General features: G+C 42.4%; 1 protein-coding gene across 1 annotated transcript; it reads right to left on the bottom strand.

The window, feature by feature from the left end:
- Positions 1 to 119: 119 nt before the first annotated feature.
- Positions 120 to 13,640, bottom strand: yars2 (tyrosyl-tRNA synthetase 2, mitochondrial). Its single transcript, XM_061916858.1, has 5 exons — positions 12,807 to 13,640; positions 6,468 to 6,635; positions 4,412 to 4,567; positions 4,171 to 4,341; positions 120 to 437 (listed from the first exon to the last, which is right to left on the bottom strand). The coding sequence occupies exons 1-5, from the start codon at positions 13,568 to 13,570 to the stop codon at positions 278 to 280; spliced, it is 1,419 nt and encodes a 472-aa protein (XP_061772842.1). The 5' UTR covers positions 13,571 to 13,640; the 3' UTR covers positions 120 to 277.
- Positions 13,641 to 13,855: the final 215 nt, after the last annotated feature.

Raw genomic sequence — 13,855 nt, 5'->3', positions numbered from 1 at the left:
AGAAAATCAATACCATTAAACATTCTAAATTAAAAGGCTTTCCAGCACTGCCGTTATTGTTTTTGCTACAGCGCTGCCCCCTGCTGTTCATCCAGCAAGACTTAAATGTGACCGGCTCATCAATTAAAATGATTTTTAATATCATAGTTTAGAAAGACAAGTCATCACTGTACAATATTTATATCCAAAAAGACAGAAAATGTCTAAATCATGTCACTTCCACGCACCTTCCTCAGTGATCCACTCTTTCCCGGGCAAGTCCACTGGTTCTTTCTTTTCAGAGACTGAGCCACTTGATGATGTAGAAGTTCTTCTTGCCCACTCGGAGCAGCGTGAGTCCATTGGCGAGGATGTGGAGCTTTGGGATGAGCACCTGCTCAGGTTTGTCTACCTGCTTGTGGTTGAGCCACACCGCTCCCTCTGAAACCATCCGATACCTGCGCAGCAACAGTTCAAAAACTATTCAATAACCAACGTCAAGCAAGCAACATCCATTCTGGGATGTGGGCACCCTCTCAGAAAAAAGGAAAACTGAGGAAAAAAAAAAGAGGAATATTTTTACCGGCACAAAGCGCTGCTATGCGAACCCTGAAAAAACATTATGAAAATCAAGACTGCATGAACTGCAATTGGGGGCATTTTTACTCAAAATTTTACCTTTCCATTTATTCTCATTAACCATCTTTTTTGTCTGTTTGACACTTGCATGTCCACAGAATGTTAAAGGGGAATATTATCACCAGACCTATGCAAGCGTCAATATATACCTTGATGGTGCAGAAAAAAGACCATATATTTTTTTAACCGATTTCCGAACTCTAAATGGGTGAATTTTGGCGTATTAAACGCCTTTCTGTTCATTGCTCTGGAGGGGATGACGTCAGAACGTGACGTCACCGAGGAAATACAGCCGCCATTTTCATTTTCAAACCCATTGTAAACATTGGGTCTCAGCTCTGTTATTTTCCGTTTTTTCGACTATTTTCTGGAACCTTGGAGACATCATGCCTCGTCGGTGTGTTGTCGGAGGGTGTAACAACACTAACAGGGAGGGATTCAAGTTGCACCACTGGCCTGAAGATGCCAAAGTGTCTGCCGCCAGACCCCCATTGAATGTACCAAAGTGGCTCCACATTTTACCGGCGATGACAGACATGGCACAGAGATGTATGGATAACCTGCAGATGCATTTGCAACGATAAAGCCAACGAAATCACAAAGGTGAGTTTTGTTGATGTTGACTTATGTGCTAATCAGACATATTTGGTTGCGGCGTGACTGTCAGCTAATCGATGCTAACATGCTACGCTAATCGACGCTAACATGCTATTTACCGGCGGTGCTAAAGCAGACATGGCACAGAGATGTATGGATAACCTGCAGATGCATTTGTAACGATAAAGTCACAGAAATCACAAAGGTGAGTTTTGTTGATGTTGACTGCCAGCTAATCGATGCTAACATGCTATGCTAATCGATGCTAACATGCTATTTACCGGCGGTGCTAAAGCAGACATGGCACAGAGATGTATGGATAACCTGCAAATGCATTTGCAACTATATTACGTTTCCTTCCACCCACATTTAATGCGAAACAAACACTTACCAATCGACGGATTTAAGTTGCTCCAGTGTCACAAGATGCGAAAGTCCTGATCGTTTGGTGCGCACATTTTACCGGCGATGCTAACGCAGCTATTCGGCCATGCTATGGCTATGAATAGCGTCAATAGCTATTCGCTCAATAGCTTCAGTTTCTTCTTCAATACTTTCATACTCCAACCATCTGTTTTAATACATGCGTAATCTGCTGAATCGCTTAAGCCGCTGAAATCAGAGTCTGGATCAGAGCTAATGTCGCTATATCTTGCTGTACTATTCGCCATTGTTTGTTTACATTGGCAGCACTGTATGACGTCACAGGGAAATTGATAGTGGCATCGCAAGTAGCGAAAATCAAGCACTTTAAAGCTTTTTTTTTAGGGATATTCGGAGACCGGTAACATTTTGAAAAAAAACTTCAAAAAATACAACATGCCACTGGGAACTGATTTTTATTGTTTTTAACCCTTTTTAAATTGTGATAATGTTCCCCTTTAAGGTTTTTTTTAAAATAAATACTATACTTGCGGTGTTGTGACCTGTGTACAATCAGTCACGTCAAAAATATACCTTCCAGTTGGCTGTTAATAAATACACTAAAACTTCAACTGTTTCCAGAGAATAATTTCGCCACACCAAGAGTGTGTGACAGTCATTGGTACTTTAACTTAGTTTGTATTTATATTTCATTTTAAAAAACGTAATTCATATTTTGACGCAAAAATTAATGTTTACAAACACAGATTTTTGCGATATCATGGATATTTCACATATTTTGAAATACTTGTGGATGAAGTCATATGAAATAAAGAAATGTAAAGAAATCAAATCATACTTGCCAACCCTCCCAATTTTCCTGGGGGACTCTTGAATTTCAGTGCCCCTCCTGAAAATCTCCCTAGGCAACCATTCTCCCCAATTTTTCCCGATTTCCACCCAGACAACAAAATTGGGGGCGTGCCTTAAAGCCACTGCCTTTAGCATCTTCTACAACCTGTGGTCACGTCCGATTTTCCTCCATACTAACAGCGTACTGGCCCAATCAGATGATATATGCAGCTTTTACACACACACAATTGCATGCAAAGCATACTTGGTCAACAGCCATACAGGTCACACTGAGGGTGGCCGTATAAACAACTTTAACACTGTTACAAATATGCGCCACACTGTGAACCCGCACAAAACAAGAATGACAAACACATTTTGGGAGAACATCTGCACCGTAACACAAAATAAACACAACACAACAAATACCCAGAACCCCTTGCAGCATGAACTATTCCGGGCCGGTACAATATACACCCCCCGCCCATCTCCCGAGTTCAGAGGTCTCAAGTATGCTTCAAATACCTTCAAAAAAAAAAAAAGGAACCGCAAAAGTAAAGAGTCCAGAAAATGTTAACCAGAATGTGCAGCCAGATTACGAAAGCTACAATTAGTTTTTGTAAATGAAGTCTGTTGAAGACCTGCCTGACGCCACCCTCAGCCAAACATATAACTAACGTGTTGTGTTTTACGATGAGTAATGACTGTTTGTCTGGTGCCTCTTGTTATCTGTTTGTGTCCCTGAGTGCTTAAACTCTTCAGCCATTTTTTTCACAAACACAAACCAAATTAAAGCTGCAAGCAGCGATGGACGGGACCCACTTTTGCTGGTGCTTCCTGCCTTTACCCATTCAACATATCTTTACCGGCACATTACCTACCTTCCCTGCATCCTGGGGTCACACTGGTGCTTCTTTCTTTCACCCATACACGCTGGTGCTTCCTGCCATCACCCAGACAACATATCTTTACCTGCACATTACATACCTTCTCTGTATCCTGGAGTCAAACTGGTGCCTCCTACTTTCACCCAGTCAACATATCTTTACCCGCACAGTACCTACCTTCTCTGCATTGTGTGGTCATGCTGGTGCTTCCTGCTTTTAAGCGGCCATCTTGAGACGGCAGCAGCGCAGCAGTCCTTTGAAGGCTCGTAAAATAAAAACCGGAGGCGTTAGAAAAACACTTTGCGCACTTTTAATCAGAACGGTTCAATCTCTTTCCTGTGCGAGTTTGAAGCCGACACAACAAACGTGCTCAGAGGAGATAATGTTTTAAAAAAGGTGACAGGTTTTTACAAAACTTTTGTTTTGAAGGGGTAATTGCCAACTTCCTGTTGATTTTTGCTGTAGGATGTAAATGAATGAAATGTAGGTCTAGGTGAGACCTACATAGAGGGTTTTGTTTCATGTCTCTACGGCATTCTTGCTGAAAGTTACAAGCAGCTTTGTCTGAGTTTTCTTCCTAGGAGCAGTTTTGTCTGTGTTTTATTCCTAAGGGGCGCTAGAGTGCAATTTGTTTTTTTTAATTAGATCGCAATTTTCGCCAGTCCTGATGTGTGTGTCCAGTTTGATGAGTTTTGAAGCATTTTAAGGGGGTCAAATTACAGCTCAAAGAGGCGGCTGTATAATAATAATAAAACCTTAGAAATACAATAGGGTCCTCTGTCCCAAAGGGACATTCGGTCCCTAATTATTTCAAGTTAAAACAATAACTGAAGAGACACACAAGCAGACTTACCCTTTGGGACCCTCTGGGATGGCTTGCACCCGACGGCATGCATCTAAGACAGTGGTCCCAGGTTCTAACAGCAATTCATGGAAGGGGGCTTCTCTGAAGAGCTCCTGCAGCTCCAAGTCACTCATCTCCTCCAAGTCCTGCACGCTGCTGTGGTACAGAGTATTGGTGCACCTGCAACCACAACGATGGAGGTCAGGTGTCACACATGCCAGGTGGCTGGGTTGACGGACAGGGTCCTGACCTCTTGGCACTCTCGAGACCTTCCTTTCCATGCACCAACTTGGTCACCTCTGCCGCCAGTCGTTTATGAGCCAGACGTTTACCAGGATCCTCCCTCTGCTGCTCCATCACGCTCTCCACCTCCGCCAGAGGCAGAAAGGTGAAAAGTTTCAGGTACCTGCGGAACACTCGGACAAGTTAGAGAAGTACTCTGACACGCTGGGTACGGAAATTATTCAGGCCCCTTTAAATGTTTCACTCTCTTTCATTGCACCAATTTGCCAACATCAAAAACAATTCATTTTATTTCTCGTTAATGCAACCCACCTTGAGATAAAAAAAAAACAGAAATGTGGACATTTAGTCAGCCACCGATTGTGCAAGTTCTCCCACTTAAAATGATGACACAGGTCTGTAATTTTCATCATAGGTACACTTCAACTGTGAGAGACTGAATGTGAAAAAAAATCCAGGAATTCACATTGAAGAAATTTTAAAGAATTTATTTGTAACTTATGGTGGAAAATAAGTATTTGGTCACTTCAAACAAGGAAGATCTCTGGCTCTCACAGACCTGTAACTTCTTCTTTAAGAAGCTCTTCTGTCCTCCACTCGTTACCTGTATTAATGGCACCTGTTTGAACTTGTTATCTGTATAAAAGACACCTGTCCACAGCCTCAAACAGTCAGACTCCAAACTCCACTATGGCCAAGACCAAAGAGCTGTCAAAGGACACCAGGGAAAGAATTGTAGACCTGCACCAGACTGGGAAGAGTGAATCTACAATAGGCAAGCAGCTTGGTGTGAAAAAAATCAACTGTGGGAGCAATTATCAGAAAATGGAAGGCATACAAGACCACTGATAATCTCCCTCGATCTGGGGCTCCACGCAAGATCTCATCCCGTGGGGTCAAAATGATCATGAAAGCGGTCAGCAAAAATCCCAGAACCACACGTGGGGACCTGGTGAATGACCTGCAGAGAGCTGGGACCAAAGTAACAAAGGTTACATCAGTAACACACTACGCCGACAGGGAATCAAATCCTGCAGTGCCAGACGTGTCTCCCTGCTTAAGCCCGTGCATGTCAAGGCCCATCTGAAATATGCCAGAGAGCACATGGATGATACAGCAGAGGATTGGGAGAACGTCATGTGGTCAGATGAAACTAAAATATAACTTTTTGGTACAAACTCAACTCGTTGTGTACTGAGTTGCATCCCAAGAACACCATACCTACTGTGAAGCATGGGGGTAGAAACATCATGCTTTGGGGCTGTTTTTCTGCTAAGGGGGCCTGGACGATTGATCCGTGTTAAGGAAAGAATGAATGGGGCCATGTATCGTGAGATTTTGAGCCAAAACCTCCTTCCATCAGTGAGAGCTTTGAAGATGAAACGTGGCTGGGTCTTCCAGCAAGACAGTGATCCCAAACACACCGCCCAGGCAACAAAGGAGTGGCTCCGTAAGAAGCATTTGAAAGTCCTGGAGTGGGCTAGCCAGTCTCCAGACCTCAACCCCATAGAAAATCTGTGGAGGGAGTTGAAAGTCCGTGTTGCTCGGCAACAGCCCCAAAACATCACTGCTCTCGAGAAGATCTGCATAGAGGAATGGGCCAAAATACCAGCTACTGTGTGTGCAAACCTGGTAAAGACCTATAGTAATCGTTTGATCTTTGTTATTGCCAAACGTTATATTACAAAGTATTGAGTTTACTTTTTGTTATTGACCAAATACTTATTTTCCACCATAATTTATAAATACATTCTTTAAAACTCCTACAATGTGAATTCCTGGATTTTTTTTTCACATTCTGTCTCTCACAGTTGAAGTGTACCTATGATGAAAATTACAGACCTCTGTCATCATTTTAAGTGGGAGAACTTGCACAATCGGTGGCTGACTATATACTTTTTTGCCCCATGTATTACAAATAAAGCATACATTAATGAGAAAAAAATTAAAAATACAAATATTTTATCATATGGCTGCAATGAAACCAAGGGTGAAAAACGAAAAGGGGTCTGAATACTTTTCGTACGCACTGTATATCAGTTTGAGTCTTCCTGCTTACCCACCCTTCCACGCTGGCGTCGGGCTGCCGGAGAAAAAACTGGAAAAGCTCAAATGGCGACGTCTTGTCACGATTGAGCCAAACAGCGTTGCCTTCAGTTTTGCCGAGCTTGTCCCCCGCCGAGCTGGTTACCAGAGGGATGGTGAGGCCGTACACCTCTTCACCGCTCATCCTGGAGAGGACGTGATACACATACTTTTAAAAAGATGACTTTAAAGGGGAACTGCACTTTTGGGGGTAATTTCGCCTATCATTATAAGCGACACAACGATGGATGGACTTTTTTATGCATTCCAACTTGTTAATAAAGGAAATAAAAGTCTACTTACAGCAGAGCCAATTGAAACTCCTCTACTTCCTCCACAAAAATAGAATAACTAACCATTCAAAAAGCGCCAACAATACTCCATTTACATTTGATGACTTGAGTATTAACCAAGTAGTAGTGATATTGCTGTAATAAGCACTAACACAGAAACTACCGTATTTCCTTGAATTGCCGCCGGGTATATAGTATGCGCCTGCCTGGAATTACTGCCGGGTCAAACTTGTTTCGCAAAAGAATTAGCGCATGCTTATCATTACCGCCGGGTCAAATTCGTTTCGCAAAATATTATTTTTATTAGCGCATGTCTAGAATTTCCGCCGGGTTTAACTTGTTTCGCCAAATAATTAGCATATGTCTAGAATTTCCACAGGGTCAAACTCGTCACGTCACGAGTGACACTTCACCTGTCATCATTTTAAAAATGGAGGCTGATTTCAATAAATTGAAATCACATAAAGGTAAGAAGATTAAGAGCTATTCAGTAGGATTTAAGGTCCAAGCTATTGAATATGCTAAAAAGAACAGTAAGCAGCTATGTTTTATTAATATACCACAGCTGCGTGTGTCAAATATGAGTCATTAAATGACTCCCACCTCCTGGTTATCCTTCTTGTGACTACTCGGCTGCAGAAGAAGTGACAACAAGCAGCGAGAGTGAGCAGCGATCGTTTATTTTTTCCTCTCGCCTGCACTTTTAACATGGAGGATTACATATTTAAAATAAAACAGTTTTCCAAACTGGACTTTCAAAGTTGTCTTTGACAAAAAAGGCATAACATCAATCTGAAGTTTATATATTGTAGAGATCTACTGTAAGCGTTAAATAATTAAAAAACAAATAATAATTTGACTTGTTAACATTTTACTGACTTAGACCCTATATGGCCCCCGGGAGCCCTAAAGGTAAAAAAAATAATAATCCATATATTTAGCTATGGTTTAAAAATGAAAAATATCAAAATGGGCCCTGCATGCCTTAATATTTCTGTGTGCGGCCCTCAGTGGAAAAAGTTTGGACACCCCTGCTCTAATGGGTCACACAAATTGTGAATTCAGATATTTTATTTCTTAATTTTTTCACATTTAATATGTTTTATGCAATTTTTATTTTGACAGAACCACATAAGATATGTTTTATTTGCTGATGCGGGTATGTTGATTTTTTTTTATGTGCCAGAAAATAACCTGTTTTGTACACTGTTGATGTGATTCAATGAACAGTTGTGCATGAATGTGTAATTGGACACAGGACATCACCGAAGGCCTAGGAGGGAAACGCACGGCCCACCACCGGTTGTTTGTATTGTGCTTAAGATGCCCCTCACTTCTGGAAATATGCTCTTGCTTGAAATAAAGTAAAAAATACATAATTATTTGTACTTGGGGAGGGGGCTGATAATGTTGGTGATGGAACAGGACAACACACTCTTGCTTCTTCATGCTACTTTTCGAAGGTATTCCTTGTTTAGGTGCTTTTGTTTGTTTTTAAATAGTGCTATTTTTTTTTAATTGCACTAGCTGGAGATAGTATGGTCGTGTTGGATAAATATAGCATATGAAATGAAGAAATTAGTAAATATACTTGCGGATGAAGTCATCCAATGAAATAAAGAAATGTAGTACCATATTTTTCGGAGTATAAGTCACGCCGGAGTATAAATCACACCTGCCGAAAATGGATAATAAAGAAGGAAAAAAATATATATAAGTCGCACTGGACTATATGTCGCATTTTGGGGGGAAATTTATTTGATAAAACCCAACACCAAGAATATAAATTTGATAGGCAATTTAAAATAAAGAATAGTGAACAACAGGCTGAATAAGTGTACGTTATATGAGGCATAAATAACCAACTGAGAAGGTGCCTGGTATGTTAACGTAACATATTATGGTAAGAGACATTCAAATAACTATAACATATAGAACATGCTATACATTTACCAAACAATCTGTCACTCCTAATCAATAAATCCCATTAAATCTTATACGTCTAGTCTCTTACGTGAATGAGCTAAATATTTAATATTTTACAAACCCCGTTTCCGTATGAGTTGGGAAATTGTGTTAGATGTAAATATAAACGGAATACAATGATTTGCAAATCATTTTCAACCCATATTCAGTTGAATATGCTACAAAGACAACATATTTGATGTTCAAACTAGGGATGCACCGAAATGAAAATTTGTGGCCGAAGCATGAATGCAGTTTTTCACACTTTTTTTATATTGCATAAATAGCCTAGAATAAATATTTAGAAATGTTTTTCAAATAAAGTATTTTTTTATTGAATATTGACATTTTTTTAATATTCCAGTAGCCTTTGCTTTTCAAAAAAAAAAGCACAAAGTTTTTCATTTATATTAGGCCTTCAAACAAAACATGCATTCCCCCCAAAAAATAAAGTGCATTAAAGTGGATAAACCCACAACAAATGAATTTTTGTCCTTTTGTCAAAAGTCTGCTTAGCCACAGTAGGTATGCTAATAATGTAAACAGAGGCCCCACTAAATCTCAATTAAGTGTGTGCTTATAACCTCATACACTTATACAGGTACACAACATATCCCAACGTCACCGCACGTTGGTTGATTGCGTCATTGCGTCAAAAAATTGCGTCACACGCCACTATTCGGCCTTGTTTTTAACTCATTCCACCGAAGGCCGAATGTGGCTTTTTTTGCCATATTCGGCCGAATATATTCGGTTACCGATTAATCGGTGCAGCCCTAGTTCAAACTGATAAAAAAATATTTTTGTTGCAAATAATCATTAACTTTAGAATTTGATGCCAGCAACACGTGACAAAGAAGTTGGGAAAGGTGGCAATAAATACTGATATAGTTGAGGAATGCTCATCAAACACTTATTTGGAACATCCCACAGGTGTGCAGGCTAATTGGGAACAGGTGGGTGCCATGATTGGGTATAAAAACAGCTTCCCAAAAAATGCTCAGTCTTTCACAAGAAAGGATGGGGCGAGGTACACCTTTGTCCACAACTGCGTGAGCAAATAGTCAAACAGTTTAAGAACAACGTTTCTCAAAGTGCAATTGTAAGAAATTTAGGGATTTCAACATCTACGGTCCATAATATCATCAAAAGGTTCAGAGAATCTGGAGAAATCCCTCCACGTAAGCAGCATGGCCGGAAACCAACATTGAATGACCGTGACCTTCGATCCCTCAGACGGCACTGTATCAAACACAGACATCAATCTCTAAAGGATATCACCACATGGGCTCAGGAACACTTCAGAAAACCACTGTCACTAAATACAGCTGGTCGCTACATCTGTAAGTGCAAGTTAAAGCTATACTATTCAAAGTGAAAGCCAGTTATCAACAACATCCAGAAACGCCGCCGGCTTCTCTGGGCCCGAGATCACCTAAGATGGACTGATGCAAAGTGGGAAAAGTGTTCTGTGGTCTGACGAGTCCACATTTCAAATTGTTTTTAGAAATATTCGTCATCGTGTCATCCGAAGCAAACCATCAAGACTGTTATCGACGCAAAGTTCAAAATCCAGCTTCTGTGATGGTATGGGGGTGCATTAGTGCTCAAGGCATGGGTGAAGGCATCATTAATGCTGAAAGGTACATACAGGTTTTGGAACAACTTATGCTGTCATCTAAGCGCCGTCTTTCTCATGGACGCCCCTGCTTATTTCAGCAAGACAATGCCAAGCCACATTCAGCACGTGTTACAGCAGCGTGGCTTTGTAAAAAAAGAATGCGAGTACTTTCCTGGCCCGCCTGCAGTCCAAACATGTCTCCCATCGAAAATGTGTGGCGCATTATGAAGCGTAAAATAAAACAGCGGAGACCCCGGACTGTTGAACGACTGAAGCTCTACATCATGGGTGTCAAACTCTGGCCCGCGGGCCAAATTCGGCCCGCCGTGTAATTTAATTTGGCCCTTGAGGCAATATCAAATTAACATTACAGCTGGCCCGCCGTTATTACACAGCAGCGGTGCCGCTGTAACACCGCAATTTTTCACACTTGCCAATCCTCCGTGAAGTTCAGTGCCCCTCCCGAAAATCATTCTGCCGATTTCCACCCGGACAACAATATTGAGGGCGTGCCTTAAAGGCACTGCCTTTAGCATTCTCTATAACCTGTCGTCACGTCCGCATTTCCTCCATACAAACAGCGTGCCGGCATGGCGTAGTGGGTAGAGCGGCCGTGCCAGAAACCTGAGGGTTGCAGGTTCGCTTCCCACCTATGGACATCAAAGTCGCTGTCGTTGTGTCCTTGGGCAGGACACTTCACCCTTTGCCCCCGGTGCCGCTCACACCGGTGAATGAATGATGAATGAATGATTGGTGGTGGTCGGAGGGGCCGTAGGCGCAAACTGGCAGCCACGCTTCCGTCAGTCCACCCCAGGGCAGCTGTGGCTACAGATGTAGCTTACCACCACCAGGTGTGAATGAATGATGGGTTCCCACTTCTCTGTGAGCGCTTTGAGTATATAACAATAGAAAAGCGCGATATAAATCTAATCCATTATTATTATTATTATATGCGGTTATTACACACACAAGTGAATGCAAGGCTTACTTGGTCAACAGCCATACAGGTCACACTGAGGGTGGCCGTATAAACAACTTTAACACTGTTACAAATATGCGCCACAGTGTGAACTCACACCAAACAAGAATGACAAACACATTTCGGGAGAACATCTGCATTGTAACAAAACATAAACATGACAGAACAAATACCCAGAACCCCTTGCAACACTACCTTTTTCGGGACGCTACAATATATTTTGATATTTACCTCAGAAGGCTGCAAATAGAAAAGAGGCATTCAATTTGTATTTAAATTGTATTTGTTATACCGCTGATTATTTTTTAATTATATTATTATTATCATCATTTGAAACTCAATTTTGCATGTCACTATAAAGTTACTGTGTATAAGCCTTGCTTGTTCAATGTTCAATGCAAAACTTGTTTGGGTCCCTATTAAAAGGTTAATTTATTCCACCTTGGCCCGCGGCTTTGTTCAGTTTTAAATTTTGGCCCACTCTGAATTTGAGTTTGACACTCCTGCTCTACATAAAACAAGAATGGGAAATAATTCCACTTTCAAAGCTTCGACAATTAGTTTCGTCAGTTCCCAAACTTTTATTGAGTGTTGTTAAAAGAAAAGGTGATGCAACAGTGGTGAACATGCCCTTTCCCAACTACTTTGGCACCTGTTGCAGCCATGAAATTCTAAGTTAATTATTATTTGCGAAACAAAAAGAAAGTTTATGAGTTTGAACATCAAATATGTTGTCTTTGTAGCATATTCAACTGAATATGGGTTGAAAAGGATTTGCAAATCATTGTATTCCGTTTATATTTACATCAAACACAATTTCCCAACACATATGGAAACGGGGTTTGTACTTGTGGATGAAGTCATCATATGAAATAAAGACATGTAGTAAATGTACTTGTGAATGACATCACATGAAATGAAGAAATTTAGTAGCTGTACTAGTGGATGACGTCATATGAAATAAAGAAATTTAGTAGCTGTACTTGTGGATGACGTCATATGAAATGAAGAAATTTAGTAGATGTACTTGTGGATGACGTCATATGAAATAAAGACATGTAGTAAATGTACTTGTGGATGACGTCATACGAAATAAAGAAATTTAGTAGCTGTACAAGTGGATGACGTCATATGAAATAAAGAAATTTTGTAGCTGTACTTGTGGATGACGTCATGAAATGAAGAAATTTAGTAGATGTACTTGTGGATGACGTCATACAAAATAAAGAAATTTAGTAGCAGTATAAGTGGATGACGTCATATGAAATAAAGACATTTTGTAGCTGTACTTGTGGATGACGTCATATGAAATGAAGAAATTTAGGAGATGTACTTGTGGATGACGTCATATGAAATAAAGACATGTAGTAAATGTACTTGTGGATGACGTCATATGAAATGAAGACATTTAGTAGATGTAATTGTGGATGACGTCAACATATGAAATGATGAAGAGTACCTGTGGATGAAGTCATGGCCAGACATGAGGTTTCCCAGCTGGTCGCTGCCTCCCAGCTGGATCTTGCAGCCGTAGACCTGGTTGAGGTGGTAGAAGTCGTAGGCCTGGAAGGCCTGGTAGGTGAACTCCGCCAGGCTCATGCCGTGGCCGCTCCGCAGCCTGGCCTGCACGCTGTGGCGGCTCAGCATGGTGCTCAACCGGAAGTGGCGTCCGGCCTCCGACAGGAAGTGCACCACGTTGTAGTCCTTGTACCAGCTGAGGTTGTCCAGCACGGCCACGGTGCCGAGCGCCTTGGAGCCGCCGTGGAAGTGGACCTCGTGGTTGGCGAACAGCCGGTAAATGCTCTCCCGGATGCGGCGCGTGTTCTCCCGCACGGCGTCCGCGGACAGCCGCTGTCGCTCGCCGCTTTTCCCGCTCGGGTCGCCGATCTGCGCGGTGGCGCCCCCGAGCACGGCGACCACGTGGTGGCCGGCGCTGCGGAAGTGGAGCAGGCCGATGACGGCCAGCAGGTTGCCGACGTGGAGGCTGTCGGCGGTGGGGTCGAAGCCGCAGTAGACGGTCTGCGCGCCGGACTGCAGCAGGCCGGGCAGCCGCTGGTGCGCCGCGTCCTCCGGGAAAGACTCCTTCAGGAGGCCGCGTTTGTACAAGCCGTGCAGCAGCCCGCCGCACGCGTGAGATGTGTGGAACATCCGCCGCAGTGTGAAAGTTAAAGTGGGCGGAATACAGGCAGCATGTCGCCGCACACAGCGGCAAACTCCGGCCATGTTGGAGACTTCTTCGTCCTCTCCTTCTTCATTTTATGGCGGCTCGCAACAACGTTGGAGACGATGCGGGAGCAGGAGGGGAGTCGAGCGTCCTCTAGTGCACTGGAGGTGCGCCTAATCACAACCTTAGACATGTTACAAGTAGACGCAGCATTGGCTGCTGTGACGCGAGAAATTGGGCAGCCATCTTGAAGTGGTGACGAGGAGCCGGCGAGCAGTTTAGAGCAGGGGTCACTGTCACGCCAAATTTCTTCCCCCCTACAAAAACCTCCCCCCCATTTACTT

The sequence above is a fragment of the Nerophis ophidion genome, linkage group LG12 (assembly GCF_033978795.1).
Source record: "Nerophis ophidion isolate RoL-2023_Sa linkage group LG12, RoL_Noph_v1.0, whole genome shotgun sequence".
NCBI lineage: Eukaryota > Metazoa > Chordata > Actinopteri > Syngnathiformes > Syngnathidae > Nerophis > Nerophis ophidion.
Note: the sequence above shows the minus strand (reverse complement) of the source record. Positions and strands in the feature narration are given on the sequence as shown.

Excerpts from the sequence above, each read along its gene's own strand:
- yars2 (XM_061916858.1), bottom strand. The coding sequence starts at position 13,570 with ATGGCCGGAGTTTGCCGCTGTGTGCGGCGACATGCTGCCTGTATTCCG. Across the intron at positions 4,342-4,411 it reads GGTCTCGAGAGTGCCAAGAG|GTGCACCAATACTCTGTACC; the intron begins GTCAGGACCCTG and ends TTGTGGTTGCAG. Across the intron at positions 438-4,170 it reads ATCCCAGAGGGTCCCAAAGG|GTATCGGATGGTTTCAGAGG; the intron begins GTAAGTCTGCTT and ends GTTGCTGCGCAG.